Source organism: Hippocampus zosterae, chromosome 12 (assembly GCF_025434085.1).
Source record: "Hippocampus zosterae strain Florida chromosome 12, ASM2543408v3, whole genome shotgun sequence".
NCBI lineage: Eukaryota > Metazoa > Chordata > Actinopteri > Syngnathiformes > Syngnathidae > Hippocampus > Hippocampus zosterae.
This window is the reverse complement of record NC_067462.1, coordinates 9,358,394-9,379,298: the sequence shown is the minus strand read 5'-3', so window position 1 is coordinate 9,379,298 and position 20,905 is coordinate 9,358,394. Positions and strand designations below refer to the sequence as shown.

Genomic DNA, 20,905 nt, shown 5'->3' with positions numbered 1-20,905 from the left:
GCACAGTGTAACTACACCAAAGCTGTCATCACAACAAGGTTAGCGACGCCGGTAATTCATTATCCCTGTTGGTACATGTCCACGTTGGCTTGTTTACCTCTGGAAATGTGTTGCCGGATAGGAACGTGCTGAATCTGCGAATGTGTGAGCTCGAGTGCTGCTTATAAGAGTGCAGATCTCCAAAATCCAAACAATACTGTATTGGATCTGCTTTAATGTATCCATGCAAAGACCTCTCTTTTTTTATGCACAAGAAAATGTTGAACATTTCTTGGCACGGTGATGTAAATGTAAGATCCTCGGCAAAAGGAGGTGCAAACAAGAAAGAACACGCCAGTTAAGTTGTTATCAAATGATACAGTAATGATGTCCCGACTGGGCAAAAAAAAAAGTTTCTGACCTGTCACTGCTTTGTGTTTATGATGATCCTGCGTTTACTGCCCTGAAGATAAAGACACTTGACTGTATTTTGGAGACCGTTTTGGTTAAAAACAGACTGCGTTGTTTTGGGCAAACTTTTCATGACCTGAATCTGCAAACATTTTAAAACCAGCATCAAGTTGGACATTTTTTTTTGAAGGAAAGATATTTTTCCATGGAAACACTAAAAGCACTCCTCTGAAAATGGAAGTGAGAACATGTTAAGTATTACATAACAACAATGCGCGAGGATGGAGCAACAAAAACCATGGTGGACCACAGGATTGTTTTGACATAATCTCGCAAACCGTGCATTTACGTCGCCACCAACAAATTCCAGGCCCATCTATACACAAATAAAGGCTATTGAAAATGTATACCAGTGTTTTTTTGTGGTATGTGGCCGGGCACGTACTCTGTATAATACAGTTGTGCAGTGATTCTTACAAATTACCTGCGAATGAGAATTGTTTTGATGATATTGTCAAATGGACGCAAACATTTTCAAAAACATTTTGCTCGAACGTCATTTAAGTGCACGCTGAGAGAGGCTAGATTGACACAGAAGATTCTCGGACCCACTTTCAATTTGGTGCTCATTTGTGATATTTTAAATGTATTCTTTTTTGTTTTACTGTCCCATTTCCTCGTTCGCTTCGTTCCGTATCACATAGTTGATATAACTCTGTTTACCCATGAAACAACCCACCTGGGCCAGTGGTTAGCGCGTCGACCTCACAGTGCAGAGGTCGTGGGTTCAATCCGGCCTTCCTGTGTGGAGTTTGCATGTTCTCCCCTTGCCTGACTGGGTTTTCTCCGGCTATTCCAGTTATCTCCCACATTCCAAAAACATGCACGGCAGGTTTGTCAGGATGAAGCGGATCAGGAAATGGATGGATGGATGGACAACCTCCAACCTCCAAATTGCAGGTCAATTTATGACAAGTACTGCACAATGACAATGTGTGTTTTTTTTTTAAATGTGTTGTTTAGGTAGACAAGGGTGTATGTATATCACCAAAAGCTCCCGTTGACGCAGTCAAAATTTACACTGCAGTTTCACTGGCAAACAGCCAAGACTTATTTCCAATCCACATTTCAGAAACTTCATTCCAATAGCAGTTGCGCAATTCCGTGATTTTTTTTACTCTTTTTCCTTGTGCCACCTGAATACAAACAAATGTAATTGTGTCACTTGCAAGCATGCAATATATATCAAGCCTAAGGTTGTTTTTTAAATTTTGTTTGTGGGTTTTTTCCATGTCTCTCTCTGAGCAATTATTGGCATCATGACGGTGATGGGATTGATGAATGGGAAACATTGTCATGTTGGTTTTTCAGAGGGGCGAATCTTAGTGTATTTACCAGCTGAATCCACCTTGGACGGATTTGCCAAGCAGTCCAACTAAGACCCATCCCCCCCTTTGGGATTTTTGTCTGCTCCACCCTTCTTGCCGTCAGGCTTTGAAAGTGATAATGAAGGGCCAAGCCAGAGGCTTCCGCTTTACTTCTTTTCACACACGCGCACGCTCACACATATGCCGGATCCCACATCACACGATGCTGCTGTCATTCATTGTAGCCTTGCTCCGCACCTTCGTGGATGCCACACTGGTGGGATTCAAGCAGGTCTTGTAACTATGGCGACCACTCCCCGCCTGCGACGAGATGATCCATATTCAGTAGCTCACGCACCCGATGTGCGCGACTAATTGTCTGTATGCCTTTTTTTTTGTGTAATTCTAAAATTACTCTTTTGTCCCTGTAAAGAGAATTCCGCTCAGACTGCCGTTATGCTCCGTTGATGTGCTTTCTCCCCACTTTTAAGGGTTGTGTGCGTTTGTGTGTCTAATTGCTTAAGCATACAAATGCAAGAATTCGTGAGCACGTGTCTTTTGCTGCCTGACAATGACTGACAATGGCAGAAAAGTCTTTTTGAAGCGCACTAATTAATAGTTAATTCGCCCCCCCGTCCCCCCGCCCCATCTCCCACCCAATCTGCGGCTTAATCCGCAAACCTGCGAACTGATAGCGAGAGCTGCCAGTCACACAAAATCTCGCCAGCGTACATAAAGTAGACGCAGCTGTCACGTCACAATCGTGCACAAGCACAAGATGGATAATTAGTGACGACAGTGCAGTTTGGGGCGGGGGAGAGCATCCATTTTTACTAATCAACACCAACACTCAAAAAGTGATTGTGCTTGAACATGACAATATTAGCAGGCTTTGTTTTGTGTGTGTGTGTGTGTGTGTGTGTGTTGTATGTTCATGATTTGATATTTGAATTGGATAAGAGAGAAGTCATTGTCTGTTGGATGAATGAGGCATGGTTGGGGGTTGGGATGATGGGACGAGTCGGGGAGCAGGTGTTCATATGGAGTAAATGGTTTTGGCAAGAATGTCTCTTTAATGTAGGAGCGGTGTGTGTGTGTGTGTGTTTGTGTGTGAGCGTTGGGGGCTGGTGCAAACCAGTTTTGCAACTTACCTTGAACATTCGTGAATTCGTGAATGCTTTGCCCCCACAGTTAGAAAACGGCCACATCTGAGCATGACCGCCATGTTTAAACGGCTAACTGATGGCAATGTTATGTGAGCCATTGAAAGCTATGGATGAATAGTTTCCCGCTCTTAGGTTTCCAACTAAGATAATAAATACGTCGGAAGCTCTAGATTCAGTATGTTTTGTGTCATGGTTTGACATCTGATTTGTTTGGGTTTTGGAACAAGTTTTCTCATGGGAAATAATGGAGGAAGAAAGCAGAGTCAAAAAGTCATCACCATAAAACAATTATTACTGGACAACCAAGTTTAAAATGTTCAAAGTGTCATATTAACGGTGTTAGTTTCAAAACAATCATGCACCATCTCATATAGTTTCATTTGTATTCCTATTACAAGTGTAAAAAAAACGGTTAAAAACTGTCAAATGTAAGAACAATAAAACATTAACCAGTAATGCGTACAGGGGGATTCTTTGAATGGGGGTCTGCTTATGTCGATTACCTTCCTGGCAAAAGCGAACAAAAAAACCCTCAAAACAGTCAACATTTTTTTCGTGAATACTTCATCTGATTTTGGAGGCACATATTTCCCTCAAATCATGGTGAAATTCAGAATTCTGCAAACTCGGGGGTGGTTTTCTCTTGAACTTCTCTTTCGATACACCTAACACCAAAGAAAAAGCAAAATACATCTTTTTTTTGTACTTTTCAAAATACAGATTTTTTTTTGTAGATTTTCTTTTTTTTTGGGTAGTGTTTTCATTCTGAATTCTACCTCAGGGCTACACTTTTGTGAAGGTCTTTTCAGTTTGTGCCTGGTTTTCGTTACGATCACCTCTGAGCAGGGGTCACAGCGCTTCAGTGCAAACTTGCCCTTATTTGGAAGCGGTTGCTTAGCGGCCTTCCAGGAAGTCGCACGAATCCTTTTCCCGCTGGCTGGTTTACTGTATTGCTGTTACCCCTTCTTGAAATCAAGCCCCCAGCTCCGCTACTCCCGAGCTTGGAACATTTTTCAAGGCGCTGCGTGATGCCCTCTAACCACATGCCCAATGACTGAATGGGTTTGTCGATGGCGCGCTTCGCTCTACGAAATGCTTTGTGAAAAGGCCTTAAGCATTTCAATCAAAAAGTGAGCATTATTGTCTTTTTAAACGGCGATCCCATTTTTGCAAGTGCACCCAATGTCGTGGTCTATGTGTGTGTGTGTGTGTGTGTGTGTGTGTGTGTGTGTGTGTGTGTGTGTGTGTGTGTCGATCGTTGAGTTGATCACAAGCACAAATTTGTCGTAACTTTGTGATTCGAGACAACAGAAGCGCTCTCGTCACCCAGCTGCAGCTTGAATAATTTATTCCGAATAAGGTTAGGAGAGAACAATCTTCAAACAAACCCCATTTTACTTGCGCGTCGGAATGTTGACACCGCTGTGCCATATGTGACTCTGAATGTTTTTTATCTGTTTTGGCACGGCCCGCGACTGCGGTGTGCAGCTGCATATCTACAGTTTGAAATTAATGTAGCATTTAGAGAGCATTTGTTTCATGATGCGTGACACCGCAATAAAAGGTATACAACGTTTGGCCTCGGGAGGGGTGAATCGATGGCACTTGAGCTCTTGTTTTATGAGCAGAAAAATTGATTAATCGGTCTTTGCAAATTCTGTAGATTGTGGAGAATAACGAGAAATAACATGACACAAGACATGGTAAGTTGTGCTACTTTTATGCTGCGGGCCGTCTGATGGGCTCCATTATTCAGGCATGGAAGCAGGAGTTCACAACCTTCAATTGCTAGAGGTGAAGGACTCAAGTCAGACGTAAAATACTCGAATATGAAAATCTGTAGTTTCAAGATGTTTTTTTTTTTAAAGAAGTTATATTTAGTGTAACATGCCCAAACCTGGCAACCCAACAGTATCCTGTGATGCGGACTACAGAGAGCAGCTTTTGAAGCATGCATCAGAGGAAGCGCTAAAGTTTTGGATTCAAGAATGAGGCTTTTTTTTTTCTCAATATCTGTTTGAAAAAAAAAGAGAATGGCAACATGCAAATGTTGCCACTGAAATATAAAATGCGCAACTATTTCTCCATCGTGAGACAAATAAGGCTTTCTTATCTTATCTCATCTTACTATGACACACAAAAACACAGTTAGCAATATTAGCATGACAGTTTAGCTTCCCCGAGCTGCTCAAACATCAATTAAGCTTCATGTTGGTGATGTGTTTATTGAGAAAACAAAATAAAAGACAATATAAGGCTAGATTTGTCACCATTAAAAAACGGCTTAGGGAAATACAGATCCAAGTATAAAGTATCTAATGTGCAAAATATATGTTGTTACTGAACACGAGTGAACGGCTTAACTTCAAAATTGTTTGAAATTGAGACGGGACTTGAACATCATTTTCTGTGGATAGCAATTTATCAAAGCATCAATCGTTTATATAGTGCATTCAGTCTAATGCCCAGCCCTTGTTTTCAAAAGTCTTAACCCTGACCTTGAAGTCAACCCAGCTAGCATGACTCCAATCTACGCAGGGGAGGATCCAGACAGCAATAATACGATTTGAATCACATTGTGTTTCCTGCGTGAGCAGACACAAAACCAAATTGGGTGCCATTGAAGAGATATTAAAATGGAAATCTTTGAAAATATCTTTTAAAGACTTCCAAAGACTCGCTGAATGCTCATTATCCATTTCAAACAAGGCTTTAAAAAAAGCAAAAAAAAAAGCATCACTTACACATCGCCGTTCAATTGAGAGGCAAATCAGCCGCGGGAGTGGGTGGAAGAAAGCAGAGAGTGCTGGAATTTTCGTCTTTCAGCATTCACTTAAAGTCACTACAATCACTTGCGAAATGTCCAGCTGAAATTTATGTTTTGAAATTAGTTTGCAGTTGAAAACAGAAACGTTGTGACCTGAGTCGGGTTACCTTGTATACATTCGTTGTCCATAGCGCTTGGCTTGTTAATCGTGGATTGGTTGTCAGCCAATCACAGGACGTCGATAGACAAACGATCGATTCACCACTGTGGACACATTACCATCTTCAATGAATCTAATATGCTTGTTTTGGGGGCGTAAGAGGACCTCGAAGGACCCAGAGAGAGCCCACGCAAGCCAAGATGTGCATGATGAATGCGCTTTTATGTAAAATGCAATTACGGTATTCGCGGTATTACTCTGTTCCAACGTGCTGTATTAATTTGAGTAACTTTCCACATGCTGTTTATTCAGGCTGCATTTTCTTCCTGTATGTAAACTCTTGAGTTGAAAAACGTCTTTTCCAAGAGTTCCGCGTAAAACAAGCGGCGGTTCAAAGGGAAGTAAACAAATATTCAACATTGAAGCAACCGAAACGAACAAGAGAATGACGTGGCGTGGCCACATGTGCGCTCAGCTTGTACAACCCCCTCTTGTGTGTTTGGGTGTACACTTTCGCTCAGTGTACGGGAGCACACTTCGAAGTTGGAATCAGGCGTGAAAATCCCCCCCCCCCCCCCCCCCCCCCAGCTCCCGCTGCAACCGTCCTGCACTCACCAGCTGTTATATGCAGCCACACAGGTGGGGTCATGGCGCCCGTAGCCCAGGGGAGCCATGATTTAAGAATAGTTAGCTTAGCGCAGGAGGCCGATGGATGACGTGAAGCGCGTGTAACAAAAAGCAGGGGCACGATTTCAGCTTCATGATCTGGCAGGTCAAAATGCATTTATTGAGGCCCAAACATGGTTTGTTTTTATCGTTGGCATTTTCAAAAGTGATGTATTGTATTTTCGGGACAAGGTAATAGGGCCAATACATGCAGTATATCAGCAAGTAACAACTGGCATTTTACTGCCTCTGCGGAAAGTTCTGCGTATTAATGGAGCATGCTTCGTGAAGTAGCCCGGACAATGATTTTTACATTGCAAAAAGTGTCTTTACATTAACTTTGGCACTCCGAGCTTCGATAATTTAATAGTCAGAGGCGTCTGACTGAGCGGAACCACGTGTTGGGCCATATTATGCCCGCGCGTTCTCGCTGTGCCAATGTCTAATGAGTCTTACGCGTAACTGCGGTGAATAAATGACTCTTAAGCAACCTATCGTGATGGCTGTTACGTTCATTAATGCTGCAAACGAAGTAGCAACCATTCATAAATATTGCTGAAGAAGCTGCAGAAAGGAAACGGTCCGCGCCGCTGTGCATTCACATCATTCCACAGAATAAGTTACTGTCTTGCCACCTGTTTGTTCATTTGGACCCTGAGAAGAAAAAAATTCTGACATTGGATCTTTTTTTTTTCTTCTTCTCTGAAATGGCTGGCAGTCATTCAAGTGATGTTCTCCAAAGATTACACATTCAGATGATCCGTTCATCCGTTCAGGACGCATATAGAACTATTCACGGACAATGTCTAGGTTTAAATTTCGAGCCTCAGAACTGGAAGGCAGATGTTCCTACAATTTATATTCCGTAGCCACTCACAAAATTTCTTTTGATGACATTCTAGAGCCGAGTTCTGCCTCACATTGGGCCGACTGTTCCAGGAAACTGGTCGACCTCAACTTAGTTCATATCTTGCCATGGAATCATCTAAATGATAAAATTTGGTAAAATAAAGAATAGATTTCGCAGGTCACACATGCTTGAAGACAACAGAGCAGGATGTTGATGTCCCAACAATATCGATCCCAAGAAGAAGCCACAAAATGCTGGGAGGAAATGTGAAGGCACTACCGAGCTGAAAGGGCAAAGACAGGATTTCATTCAGGAAGATACTGTACGATAATATTGAGTGCGCTTTCCTTTCAGTTATACTGCGCCGTCAACTCACACGCAATCCCTTTGGTCTTTTCCGACGAGCTTGGATCATACTTGTCAAGCAGGTGCAACATCAATAATATTGAAACCTTCAAATCGCGTTCTCGCTGAAGCGGCCATCGCGTTTGCGCCATTATTTAACACGATTGCTGTGGAAATGAATAATAGATAGCTTCATATTGACCAGGATCTTTTCTGTCGACAGCACGACGTCTCTATACGGATACAAACAAACCCCGCTTCTGTCAATGTTGTTTTGGAAAAGTCGATTTTGCCCGGAGAGGGATTGTTTCATCACACTGCCGCCATATAACCCCCCTCCCTCACATAACTGATTTCCCCCAGAATGTAAATCTTGTAATCCCCCGCACCATGCACGCCACCTGGCTGCCTCTTTTGACTTGAAATTCCACGCACCCAGGAAATGCTGACCCATAATGGAATCCACTTCATCTTCTCATTGTAGCCAATGCCATCCTCTCTGCCCCGGTTGAGGCCGTAATGGCCGCAGTTGCTCTAAGTGTTTGTCAGCTGTTGACTGGCCGTCTAATGGAAGCTGAAGGCTTGGCTTCTCGTTTTCAATTTGTTTCCCCATGTCATGACCACCTGTCTCGCGACTGGCGGGCATCCACAGGCTTCGATATATTCATTTGACGATGGGAACTCCAGCTTGATGCTTTTCCATGGGAAATAAAAAAACCCTAAACATTATCACTCACCTGTCTCCTAAAACCAGTCCGTATAATTAAATAGTCAATAAATATGAGGATTTGTCGAATATGTTACCTCTGGGGAGTTGGTCAGTGGTTGGTAAAGATAGCTCTGCAATGCTGATTTATACATTTATACATCATTATCACCGCAGGAAGGACATACCGTCGTAACTGGGGAGGACACAGCTTGAATTGTAATATGAGATGCTGCAGGGAGCTCATCAATCACAGGTTGAAGAATCTCAGATTGCCGGGAGGAGCAAATGGCGTCTTTTGTCGCTCCTTGACATGCGTTACCTTCTCCTCGTCCGAGCCCCCCCCCTGTTCCTGCGTATCAACCAAATCAAAAATTTCATTCCTAAATGCTTTGTTCCAAATAATTTGATCGGTTTAAAAACTTGGTCCAAAAACCTACTCTGATTTTTTGCAAGAATGAAAACGGGAAGGAGGATTGCTTGATGGATTAATGAGCGAAGAACTATTATGCTGTAAAGTCATCCTTCCTCCGATAACCGATAATCCAGATGCGCTTCAGTGTATTGCGCAAATGATCCTCCTTGACACTGTGAAAAGACATCCTGCAATCAGGGGATATTCTAACCGCACAAATGCTAAGCTGCGGCTGTTTTTCAGGGTAAAGTCACGTTCGTTGATTGACTCATTGTATGAAGGTCACAATCGTCTCTTACCAGATGTCACATGTGTGGCTTTTGTTTGGAGGCTGGCAAACCATTGCTTCTCAGAGGTCTTGACCAGTAAATGTGGTTAATACTTAAGTTGAATATTTTTTTTTTTTTTTTTTTTGCAGTTGACGACTGACAAACCACATCGAAAGAGAAAACAAACACAGGCTTTAGCTAGCACATATCCGCTACTCGATTGACATGGAAAAAAACAGTTTGATGATGAACAACGTCCAGATCATTTAGGAGGATTTCATTGTCACCCAACCATGATTCAAGTACTGTTTGGGGAAATCGAACTCTTAGTTTATAGGTCCTCATTTATAAACGCTCGAAATGGATTTGAGGAAGAAGAGTCACCTTTAAAAAAAACCCTGAACTGCTTTAAAATGTCAAAATATAAAGGTGACTATAGGTAATTTTCCACACTCCACTCTAAAAGAGGCACAGAGAGAGGCGACTGGAGTATCTCGCTGTCGCATTGGGATTGATCCTGCTATATATAGGCACCAGCAGACTAATTTTGTCAGGCCCGGATGGCTTGGCTGTCTTTTATACCTTCATGAGGACATTTTGGATGCTTGCGTTTAACAAACTCTCTTATCTAGGACTTTACAACGATGGCCGTTTTGCCTCGTAAGGTGCACCATTAACAATCTATGAAACCGTTTTCTCTCTCCGCATTGGTCTCGCTCTTTTTTGCGCCGCGGCAATAATGCAAACAGGCCTTAATGCTTTGAGAGCCCTGCAGGGAGAAGAACCACTTCTGAAAAATGCCATGTTCCTGATCTTTCCCTTTGTGTCTCACACATGTAGAGCACATGAGGCAGTTGTACGCTTCAAGATTCTTAGTTCCGTGTATTTCTGTAGTGTTCAGCACCCTGGAGGCGGCTGCCGTTCTCTCGCTGGCTTTCACCCTTTCCTTACTTTCATCTTCTCCCGACACCATAACTTCTTTTCCTCTCGCCATTGCTACCTCGCCGAAGCTTCGCAGGGTTTTAGATCTTGGGGATGAATCAGGACTTCTCTCAGAAGGATGGGACATGGACTGCGTCTACGTTCATCCATCCATCCATCCGTCCATAAATGTCAACTTCCATGATGCTTGCCACAATATGGACCAAAATTTCAAATTCTCATATGTAAATAAGAGAGATATTGTCGGCATTTTTTTTTGGTGCCAAACCTCCCATGACAGCAACTTAAACAATAGTCAAATAATCCGTTATTATTTACTTTTTTTTGAATGGTTTCAGTCATAATGGCCCTTAAAGGGAAATGGTAACTAAAATGTGGCCCGCGATGAAAATGGGTTTGACATCCCTGGTCTACAGTATGTCACTCTTGACGCAGGTGAAGGCGGCACTTCTCGGTCACGTTATAGGTTACTACTAAAATGAAACCCAAGAGCTAGCAAAATGAGTAAAAAGTTCCTTTGGGAAGGCAGAAAAGCGGCCAATGATTTTTCAAGAAAAAGAAGGCGACATTTAATAGACAGTATCAGGAGTCCTACTTAAGTTTCGGATTTATCTCAACGGGAGATGCCCACACAGCAAGCCCACTCTGCATATAATGTGGCGATGGTGAGTCGTATTTTTCATGCACTTTTTTATTTGTGGTGTATCTTATTTTGAAGGCACATTTAAATGTTACCATAGCGACCAGAGAGTGCTGCGGCCAGATCGGACGTTCTTCGTGTCATGATTCGTGTTTGTTGTTATGTTACAAAAATACCTCAGTTTTCATGCAAGTCATAGATTTTTGTTGTTGTATTTATCCGGCCCTAAAGGCCAGTCCTTCAAAATCTTGTCTGACATTAAACCTGTCCGTGGGTCCAAAAAGGTTGGGGACCGCTGATTTACAGTGTTCAATGAGCCTGTTATGCATGTTTTTGGAATGTGGGAGGAAACCGGAGTACCTGGAGAAAACCCACGCAGGCATGGGGAGAACATGCAAACTCCACACAGGGAGGCCGGAGCTGGAACGCGTCCACGTTCAGCATGTTAAAAAAACATCACTGGTCAATATGTATTCTGCTCCATGTCACAGACAATTTGCCCCTAAAAGTGTTTTATTTTAAAAGTTAATGGGGTGGGGTGTGGGGGGGGCATCTGTTCATTCGCACAATAGGAGGCAGGCTCAACTGCCGTTATTCGATTCAGAATCATAATAACAACCCCATCGGCAGTGTTATTTTTGTAACAAAAGCGTTCAGCAAGTCAGAGTTGAGATGACTTTACTTTTTTTAAAATTCATAATTAACGGCTGACAATGTAACAGTTGAAGCTTATTACCGGTAAGTTTAGATCCGAAAGACAATCATCTGGGACCGCAGTATGGCCGACGATTTACAGCATTGCTTCTTCTGAGAATGTCGTCCATATGAAAGGGCCTGCGTGAAATGAAAACCAATTGAAGTGAATCAAGAATCAATTGGGGCCTTGTGAATCCAATCAAATTAATTTTGAAAATCTGGATCAATACTGAGCTCAACAATGAAAGTGATGTATAAAATGTATTCTAATGCAGCTTTTTTTTTTTAAATTCCAACTTTTTTGGGGGAAGGGGTGGGGGCGGCAACACTTCAACTTGCTCTTGGCCTCGTCAACAGGGGCTGCGTGTGCATCGAGTTTGACGCGAATCAGGAGTGTCTTTGCAATTACTCAAACGCACGCACGCATCATCTGCATCACACAGCGCGCGCGTGTCGACTCTGAAATAACGAGGCAGCGGCAGCCGCGTCAGACCATGACGGTGCAGCCTTGTTTAGTGGAGACGGTTCTTCGCCTCTAAAATAAAAGTGACGGGGATGAGAATGTCACTTTCTCTAATCCAAACTTCCAATTTGCTCAAGACGAATTTTTCCTTGTGGTGCCAGTCACCTCGCGGTTGGGCGTGCAAATGCTCGTTTTGCGCAGGTTCACGCCGGAACTCTAAAATTGTGTATTCGTGCATCTGGTCTTGTCCTCTGGGCACATATCACTCCCACCCTGTGGTGCTTTTATTATACACCTGCCTAGGTGTGCAATTATCACATTTCATGGAAGACTGATGTGAGTAGGCTTGACTACTAGTAGCCTTGAAACCCACTGAGAATAAGACAGTGGCCACAAATGATTGGATTAGTGCATCCCCCTCCACCCCTCCACTTAGTATAATCCTCTTTTGTAACATCCTGAGCGTGTGTGTGTGTGTGTTTTAGAGTCATCTGCCTCTCTCTCCCGGCAACCCGTGTACAGTCAGGCCACGTGCGGGGTTGGTCCGCGGAGATGGAGCGGCATCCTGCACGCTTGATGCGCAGTGTGGGATGCCGCTTATGACACACCGGAGGCAGTGAAGGCAGGAGGAGAGCGATGGAGATGTGTGTTAATAATGGACAAATCTGAGGCCTTATCGAGCAAATATGGGTGCTCCGGGATTGACACAGATGTGGGGAAGATCCGCGGGTGTGGGGGGTGGTAGAGTTGGATTATTGCGGTTGGGAGGTAGCGGAATGGTGTGATCGGTTGAAGGTCTGTAGGGTTTGGTATGTCATTGTCAGCCTCTAAACAGCCCACAGAGCGACAGGCACTTTGAAGTCTGGTAGAGCTGTTTAAATCCTGCCTGAAAAGACCTCCAGGCGCAAGGCAAAGAGAGGAGACGTTAAAGGAGGCTTGAAGGGCTGAGATGTAGAAGAAGGGATTGAAGGCGGTTGCAACACGGAGTAAAGGGGGTTCAAATATAATCACGAGTGAGACAGCAAATTTTCCTCAGCAGATGCCGTGCGGCATTTTGGATGCGCGGGTAATGCGATCTGTTATTCGGCATTTTGGAGATGAGTCTCCGCAACATGAGAAGCGGTGATGCAGCTGCGGTGCAACACGGAGTCAAAGTGAGCGATCCCAAAAGAGTGCTCTGACATCACAGCGATATAAAGCGGGAATCGCTGGCGCACTGTGACTTTTTTTTTTTTTTTTTTACCCTTTTTCTCGTATGCTGTTCTGATTGATTTAGGCCGAAATGAACTTGAAAGATCCTAAAGGATTTAAATCCTTGGCTAGCAAAATGCGTTTTTTGCTCGTTCCTGCTGCTGACAAATATGACCACTATGAGCTCGCTCACTCCACGAGCTTTTCTGTTGATCTTGTGCCTCTCGATCGTGAAATCCACTCCGCTCCTCAGTGAACTACTACTACTCAGCGATACCATAAAGGCAAATGGAACATTGCGTTGTTCCAGATAGGCCTTGATTCCAAAAGAAGAATGTTCAGTTGGGGCAATGGTTGACCTCTCCCAACTTGTTTCTCGACCTTATGCCCCATGACACTTTTGGTCTGCTCTGATGATGTCATATTCAATGAATTTGTTCCTTCCGAAAAATTGTCCGGTTTCGTACGAGAGTTGTGTGAGTCGTCCTTAATTGCTTACGCAAGTTGAGTGGCTCGGGTGGTTAAGTTATAAGGTGATATTTGAGTTCCATCTGTGCAGAAATTCTAAAAAAAAATAAGAATACTCGGGGTCTTTTTACCAAATGCATCATACAACCATGCTCTTATTTTTCTGTTCTTTTCTTCTCTGAGCAAGTAGATTCAAATACTACTAATACTTAGATTGGCAGCATGATTGTCAACTGGTTAGCACATCGGGCTCCCAGTGCGGATGTGCAGGGTTCGATTCCTGTGTGGAGTTTGAATGTTCTCCCCGTGCCTGCGTGGGTTTTCTGCGGGTACTCCGGTTTCCTCCCGCATTCCAAAAACATGCATGGCAGGCTAATGAAACACTCGAAATTGTCCCTAGATGTGAGTGCCGATGGTTGTTCGTCTCTGTGCGTCCAGCGATTGGCTCGCGAGCAGTTCAGGGTGTACCCCGTCGACTGCCCGAAGTCATGTGACTCAATTGAGAAGAGATGATTATTTCAGTGTACATACATTACATTTTGTGATGTTTTTTTTGGGGGGGGGCAGTGTGCCGTGAGATTTTTATTTTATGTTTTGGCAGAAATTGGCACAGAGTGTACTTCAGTAAATTTGCGCCAAAAGTTGAACTCTTTTCATAATTGGATTCCGAGAATCCACAGCGTTATGAATTGATGCTCATTACAGTGGAGAGAGAGGTTCATTTTCCAGATGGGCCGCAATGTACAACTGAGCAATGCCAATAATGAGCAGTATATAATTACATAGCATTTAGCTTCTTGTTATCTAAAGCCTGTAATAATATCCCTCTTGCGTTCCCTGGAGTTTTATCTGTAAATGTACCTGGGTGAGTGGGAGTTTGAGCCCCCTTCCATTCTTGGAAGCAATTTCCAGCATTAATGCTTCAATGGAGCTGATGTACAGATGATTGTCTCCTTTGGCCAAATTAAGAATTTTCACTTCTGAGTTTGTAATATTCCGTTTTTAAAGATCATACAAATTGTGAGGACGATCCTGAGCTTCGTAGCCCGACGAAACAAGTGCGGGGGGGGGTCTTTTTGAGGAAAAGTTATGATTACTGTCGCCATTCTTTTTATTTATTTTTGAGTTCCCATGGCAGCTCAATTTAAATCCTATTCAAGGATTCTTAAAGGAAACTTTGAGTTGGTTTAAGCTGCACACGAGTGCAATGGGCCTCAATTGCAGTTGACAGAAGACCTGAAGATCCTTTATGCACAGAAAGGAAATGATGAATGAGGTAGCCCGGCAAATTTGCTTGACACACACACCACACACGTGTATGTAAAAGTACGAGTGCACGCAGAGCAAAAACACTCCCACCCCCTTGAATTGTGCTCACGGAATTGGACACAAGGTGCAAAGGTGTCATCCTTTTTCAGCAAAATATGCCGACACACACACACACACACACACACACACACACACACACACACACACACACGGAATAAAAAGCAGGGCCGTCTAAGTGTAAGGCAAAGTTACTATGAGCTGATGGGAGGGGCTGTAGAAGATAAAAAGCTGTCTGGTGAATTATTAATGTCCAAGTATTGTGTCCACCGTCTCTTTAAAGACACACACACACACACAGCTGCAAATCCCAGTTGTTTGTGCAGACAGGAAACGACATACTTGTCGCTCTGTCTGGATTTTGGGCATGTGTAACTGCTCTGTTTTGTCCGGACCCAAAAGAGGAGGGGGTGTTTGTAGCTCTTGGCTGAATGGAGAATGTTGTGTGTCGGGGTGCAAGTGTCCGCGTGCGGATGAGGCAACATTCACACACCGTCTGCCAGCAAACGGTCCGCCGATGTATCGAAAAGCCCTAAACGAGCTTTCATTTATGCAGCAATCAGCATTCAGTTTGCTGTAATAATTGGTGCGTGTTGTAATCATTCATGATTCAATGAAAACATGATTTATTCATGCTCGAGCATAAATGTGTAAATATGTCTTTAAAAAAAAGAAAAGAAAACGAAAAGGCGTTTACAGCCGAAATGCATATTTATTACGTTCCCCTCACAGTTTGCGCCCGCTCGCTACGACGCATCCGTTTAGCTGCAAACCAAACAGCGGCGAGTAGGATTGCATAGCAGATGCTTAAAAGACCAAGTGAATAATTCAAGCATTGAAAAACAGGGTGTACGTGCACACTTCAAGCTCACTCCCGAGGATGTGTACCTGCAGATGTGTTACCTTTATTTCCTACGAGAGGTGCGCTGCGCAAACACTGCCATTGCTAAATATTTCAAAGCGCCATTTTGTAACCCAGGTTCTTGCTTTTCTCCCGGTCTCTCCCTTTCCTAGCAGGTGCCGCTGTGGCCCAGAGAGTGGTGACGGTGCAAAGCGGGCCCCTGATTCGGACCGAAGGCTCCCACGTGACCATCTGGTGCAACGTGACGGGCTACAAGGAAGGCTTGGAGCAGGACTTCGAGTGGTCCATGTACCTGCCATCCGCACCGGACCGGGAGATCCGCATCGTGAGCACAGCCCAACCCAACTACGCCTACGCCGTCTACGCCCAGAGAGTGAACAGCAAGGACATCTACGTGGAGAGGCTGAGCCGTGACTCGGCCATGCTGCACATCACCAAAGTGCAGGCCAAGGACCAGGGCCTGTTTGAGTGTTACACACCCAACACTGACGGCCGCTACCTTGGTTCCTACAGCGCCCGCACCAACCTCACCGGTGAGTCTTCACCAGCAAGCCATTTAGCATACGCGCTAGCACGTCTCATTTGAAGGGCTGTTGGTTCATGACGGTTCCAACATTTCAAGGTTAGAAACGTTACAGAATGTCACCGCGTCGCGCAATAACGAACGCTTGGTTACCACCGCACTTGGGGCCCGATCGCAAAAAGCTGACTCTTCGCTCTGGCAGTTGGCGGACGTGTGTGGGGGGGCGGGGGTGGGGGGGGGGGTTAGGTGAGCTTCGAATCTTCAGGCGCAACTGGTGATGTGTAAAAGTGGTGGAGCCCAATCAATGATAGTTTTTCACTTTCGGGTAGTTCTGATGGTTTTCAACCATGGAAAATATGACAGACAGCGCAAGGACAAAATGAACTTTAAAGTGATTGAATTGGAAGTCGTACCAGAATAGGTAAACTGACAGTTTACTGACGCCTTGTTGAGGGAGCGGAGGGGTGGGGGGGCTTTGTATATGTGCTGAAATTGTGTCAATTTCAAGTCATACGGCTCGACTCCAAGTCAGCCCTCACATCATTCAGAATTTCTCAAATAGTCTTGCCAAATAGACAATACAGAACGTTTCTGGCATTTCAAAAATGGTTACACCGATGAAAAGGTCCGTTTTTCAGTCGTAGAGACTGCCAACGTTCTGTAATCAGATGCAAAATTAGTCAGACTCACTCCTGAATGTGCCCTGTTAGGAGTTCAACCTTAGTGCTTTAATTATGACTTTAGCGTAAATTGGTGATGGGCTATGCCACCTCAACCAACTGAGGCATCGGTGATTCAATGTAGTTTTGCTGTCTGGAGAACCCACGCGGTCAAATTTGGCCCCTATAAATTCTGCTACTCAAATGCTACCCTTAAATTTTTTTTCCCAAGATGGCGCCCGAGTAGGCAGCCTTCGGCAAGTGCTCTTCAAGAGCCTTGCTTTTTTGTTCTTTTTTGTTCTTTTTTGCTGTTTTTGTCTTTTGTTTTGTCACATGTTGTTTGTTGTTTCATTGTGTGGACCTGATATGGACTGTTTTCAGCGCTTTTTGGCCACGACATTCGTCAAAGGAGCAGTATCTGTGCTTGGTGGTTGCGCCTTCTCGGCAGCACGCCTGTACCAGCACAGATTTTGATTGGGAGGAATGTCGGCGCCATTGACTGTCGGTGCTGGATAGACCTGGGGCGCTTGTGTTTTTTGCGCCAGTAATGGGCAGCATTTTTCACAACCCCGATTTGTTCAGTGGCTATGTCAGCGCTGTTGGACAGTTGGCGTTGGTGCGGCTGGATGGATGGCCGCTGAAGTTGAGGATGAGGAGAGAGGAGCGTTGGCGAAGAGCGCCGATGCGTATTTGGAACCGTGAGTTGCCGCTTGGAATTGAAATGGATTTCCATGGGACAGGAGAAGTGAACCAATCTCTTTTTTCGTCAATGGATGCTACAGCTTCTTGTTGACTTTGAAACTTAGCTTGTAGCCGACGTGTGCACATTTTGAGCATGACGTCTCTGATCCACTGGTTAAAGGACACTTTGATTCTCTCCTCTTTCATCTCAAACCGCTTCAAACAACAAAGCGTGTGACGGAAAAGTGGTTAGGACTGCACGACTGTCCGTGTTTTATGTTATGTGTTGTGTTTATTATTTTACTTTATGTTAACTGTTTTGTAAAGCGCTTTGTTACAGCTGCCGCTGTTGTGAAAGCGCTATATAAATCAGCATGTATTGTATTGTATTGTATTGTATTAAATCCCAAAGGGTCAAATTTGGCCCTCATCCTAAATTAGGATGAAAGCATTGAATATTTAAAAAAAACACTGCTATTTTAGTGTTCAGTGAACATATAACAGTCATTTAATGTATAATTCATCATTTTACAAAGACGAAAAGGGTTCCAGGGTTAAAACCAACAACTCTTCCAGGCAGCATGATTCTAGTGTCGATATACAAGTATAGTCATTCGGAGAATTTGTTTTCCCTCATCCATAATTAAGATATTCTTTATTTGTCCCGCAATGGGAAAATTACAATCAGAATTCAGAAAGGAAAAACGTTGGGTAGGGAGAGGGATAATAGTCATTTATGCAGTTGAGTTTGACTATAGTCGATCAAGTAAAGGGTTTAGCAGTCCAAGCTACACTGCGGTGACCTTAACTACCGTAATGGGAATTTTACATCTAAACCTCAACAATGTCAGCCTCGGAAAATATTGTCACTAGAAAAGAAAGGTGCAATTCCAAAAAACGTCAATTCTGCCTTCATTTGTGTCCCCCTCTGAGCTACTGAGTTGTTTTTGGAACCCTCAAACTCTGAATTAATGTTTTATCTCAGATGAAGCACTCCAATTCACCTCCCTGCAAAATAAAAGCCCTCCAAGCCTTTCGACAAGCACAGATGCTCAAAGGTGCAGGCTGTCCTACAATGGTTCCCACTTTGGGAAACCTTCCATTCCTTGAGGTCTTTTTTCATGGGATCAACAGCAATCGCGCTAGCATTGAGACCCACTTTGATGATTGTGCCCCTTTTGTGGCCTGCTATTGTGCAACCACACGTGTCCAAATCCGGTCAAGCATTTGACTGACGCTCGAAACAAATGTGAGATGCAGAGTGCGTTAGCAGGATTAGAGTCTCATCAACTGGAATCGCATCGTTCGACTTGTTTTAACTGTGGTGACTGGATATGTTGCACTGCACCGTGTCACCTGTTCATCAGTCTTGGCCTACAACACACACGCGCGCGCACACACACACATCCTGCGCGTTTGTCCAACAGGCCCACACAAGTCAGGACAGCTGCCATCGTTTGAAACTCCCTCCCCATTCATGGCGTCATCATGAATGCAGACTTTGGCTGACCCTCGTGTCAGGGGTCAAAGGGCAAAAGAAGCAACCAAAAATTGCCCCAGTCGTCCCAGACAAACTGTGAAAGCCGGGCCGCATTGAACGCATCAGTCAGAATCGGACAACGCGAGCAAGCGTCCAGGGGAGAAGACCAAGGTTCAAATATTAGTTGCTTCTTGACAAATTTCACCCGAGAGGGCCGTAAGGTAAACGGAGCGTTGCAGCAAAGTGGAGTATGGAGCAGCCAACGAGGCGCCCCGAAGGACCAGTGATGGGACATTGTGATTTCCGAGTTAATGTAAACACTTTCCGAGATTTATAGAAACAGTGTTGCCTAGTGATACTCTTTGACATCGTTCGCAAACGATTGTCACTTTGGCCGTTCGCGGTGTGTTTTGTGAATTTGGGCCGACTGTGATCACAGCGCGCAGTATTTTTGCATGCACGTGAGAGAAAACCACAGGAGCCGTTGTGGGACTTTAATCGTCCTTTTTATCCGTTATCCGTAACCTCTTAACCTGCTTTTTGAAGTCGGCTTCCACACGGGTCTCGTGCTTCTTTGTCGCTGGGTATGTGATGTTCATTTGTGCTCCAAGAACAGCTGCACGCCTTCTTCAAGCTTTGTGGGCAAATGAGACCTTGACACCCCCCCTCCTCACACCACCCGTTCTTGCTCTGCTCCCTACTGTTCTGGCCGCCTACATCAGTCCTTGACTCTTCCTCTAATGCGCTTCGGTTCTTTTGATATGGCCGCTCTTTTATGAGGCGAATGTATTCGACAGACCACCGTGCACTGTGAAGCAAGGACAGTGGAACCTCTAAAGCCGTACGTCCTTGAAGTCATAACATTTGAATTTCAACAAATATTATGAGAGGGTGGGAAAAAAAAAGACACGGACGAAGCATCGGCGTTCGAATCAAATGCGCTGCGTGTCAATCACAGCGGCACAACAGCTCGAGCGCGGCATCTTTTTGGGGCTTTTTTTGTGTCACCTTTTCCTTTAAAACTCATTCAGTACCAGCCAAGTCTGAAAAGACGAACGTCTTTGGGTGTGAATGAGTTAAGGAGCAGGCTCAACATGAAGTGCTCAGGAAAGAAGAACACGGGAAGAAGAAGGATGCGTGGCATTAGCGTCACCACGCATGCCTTTGTCACTTATCAAAAGTCCATTTGCCTGCCTCTTCCTGGGTTGTCATTCTGTCTAAACGTTTACAGAATTGGAAGTCAACCCAGCAATTTCCCGGCTTTGGAGATAGTAACAGATGCTGTTATTTTTCATTTATTTATTTATTTATTTCGCGCTCAGCATTAGTTCAATTCTGTTTCTGCTTGTGTGACCATTAAGAAAGTAAGGAAGCGAGAGGTCGATCTGAGACCGTACTTGTTTGACTGTTCACGTTTTTAGACCCGTTTGAACATTCGTCTAAAGAAATGAATGTGACAGTTTAATCCTGTGAAAGATTTTTAATTGTTTTCTATTTGTAGCAGTCCAACCATTCATCTATTTTCTGTCGCACTTGTCCTCATTAAGATGATGGCGGAGCTGCTGCCTGTCCCAGCTGATTTTGGGCGGCAGGGCGAGACTTGCTTGCCGGCCACTCGGTTTCAAAATCAGTGGATAATTTGTAGGGTGACGAAGTCACCCAGAAATCTGGTTATGTCCGACAATATAAAGGTTCCAGTATACTGGGAAGGTGCAGGTAATCTTCAAAATCCAATGTTAAGGGTGTCTCTCGTTTGCATGATTTTGTTTGCAAACCTGCATTGCGTGTTCTAACGCCAGTGCGGTATAGGTAGCTTTCCGTGTGTCTAAACTTAGATCAATCAAATAAAAATGGAACTCCGCTGAGGACTTGT

The 20,905-nt window shown here is 44.2% G+C and overlaps 1 protein-coding gene across 2 annotated transcripts in view; it reads left to right on the top strand.

Moving 5' to 3' along the window:
• The window catches only part of igsf3 (immunoglobulin superfamily, member 3), a 90,442-nt gene that overhangs the window by 7,481 nt on the left and 62,056 nt on the right, over positions 1 to 20,905 (top strand). Inside the window, exon 2 of one of the 2 annotated variants that reach the window (XM_052082743.1) lies at positions 15,845 to 16,222. In XM_052082743.1, coding sequence (XP_051938703.1) covers positions 15,845 to 16,222 — 378 coding nt within the window. Of the gene's footprint in view, positions 1 to 15,841; positions 16,223 to 20,905 lie in introns of both variants that reach the window. The other variant, XM_052082742.1, reaches the window with a different exon arrangement.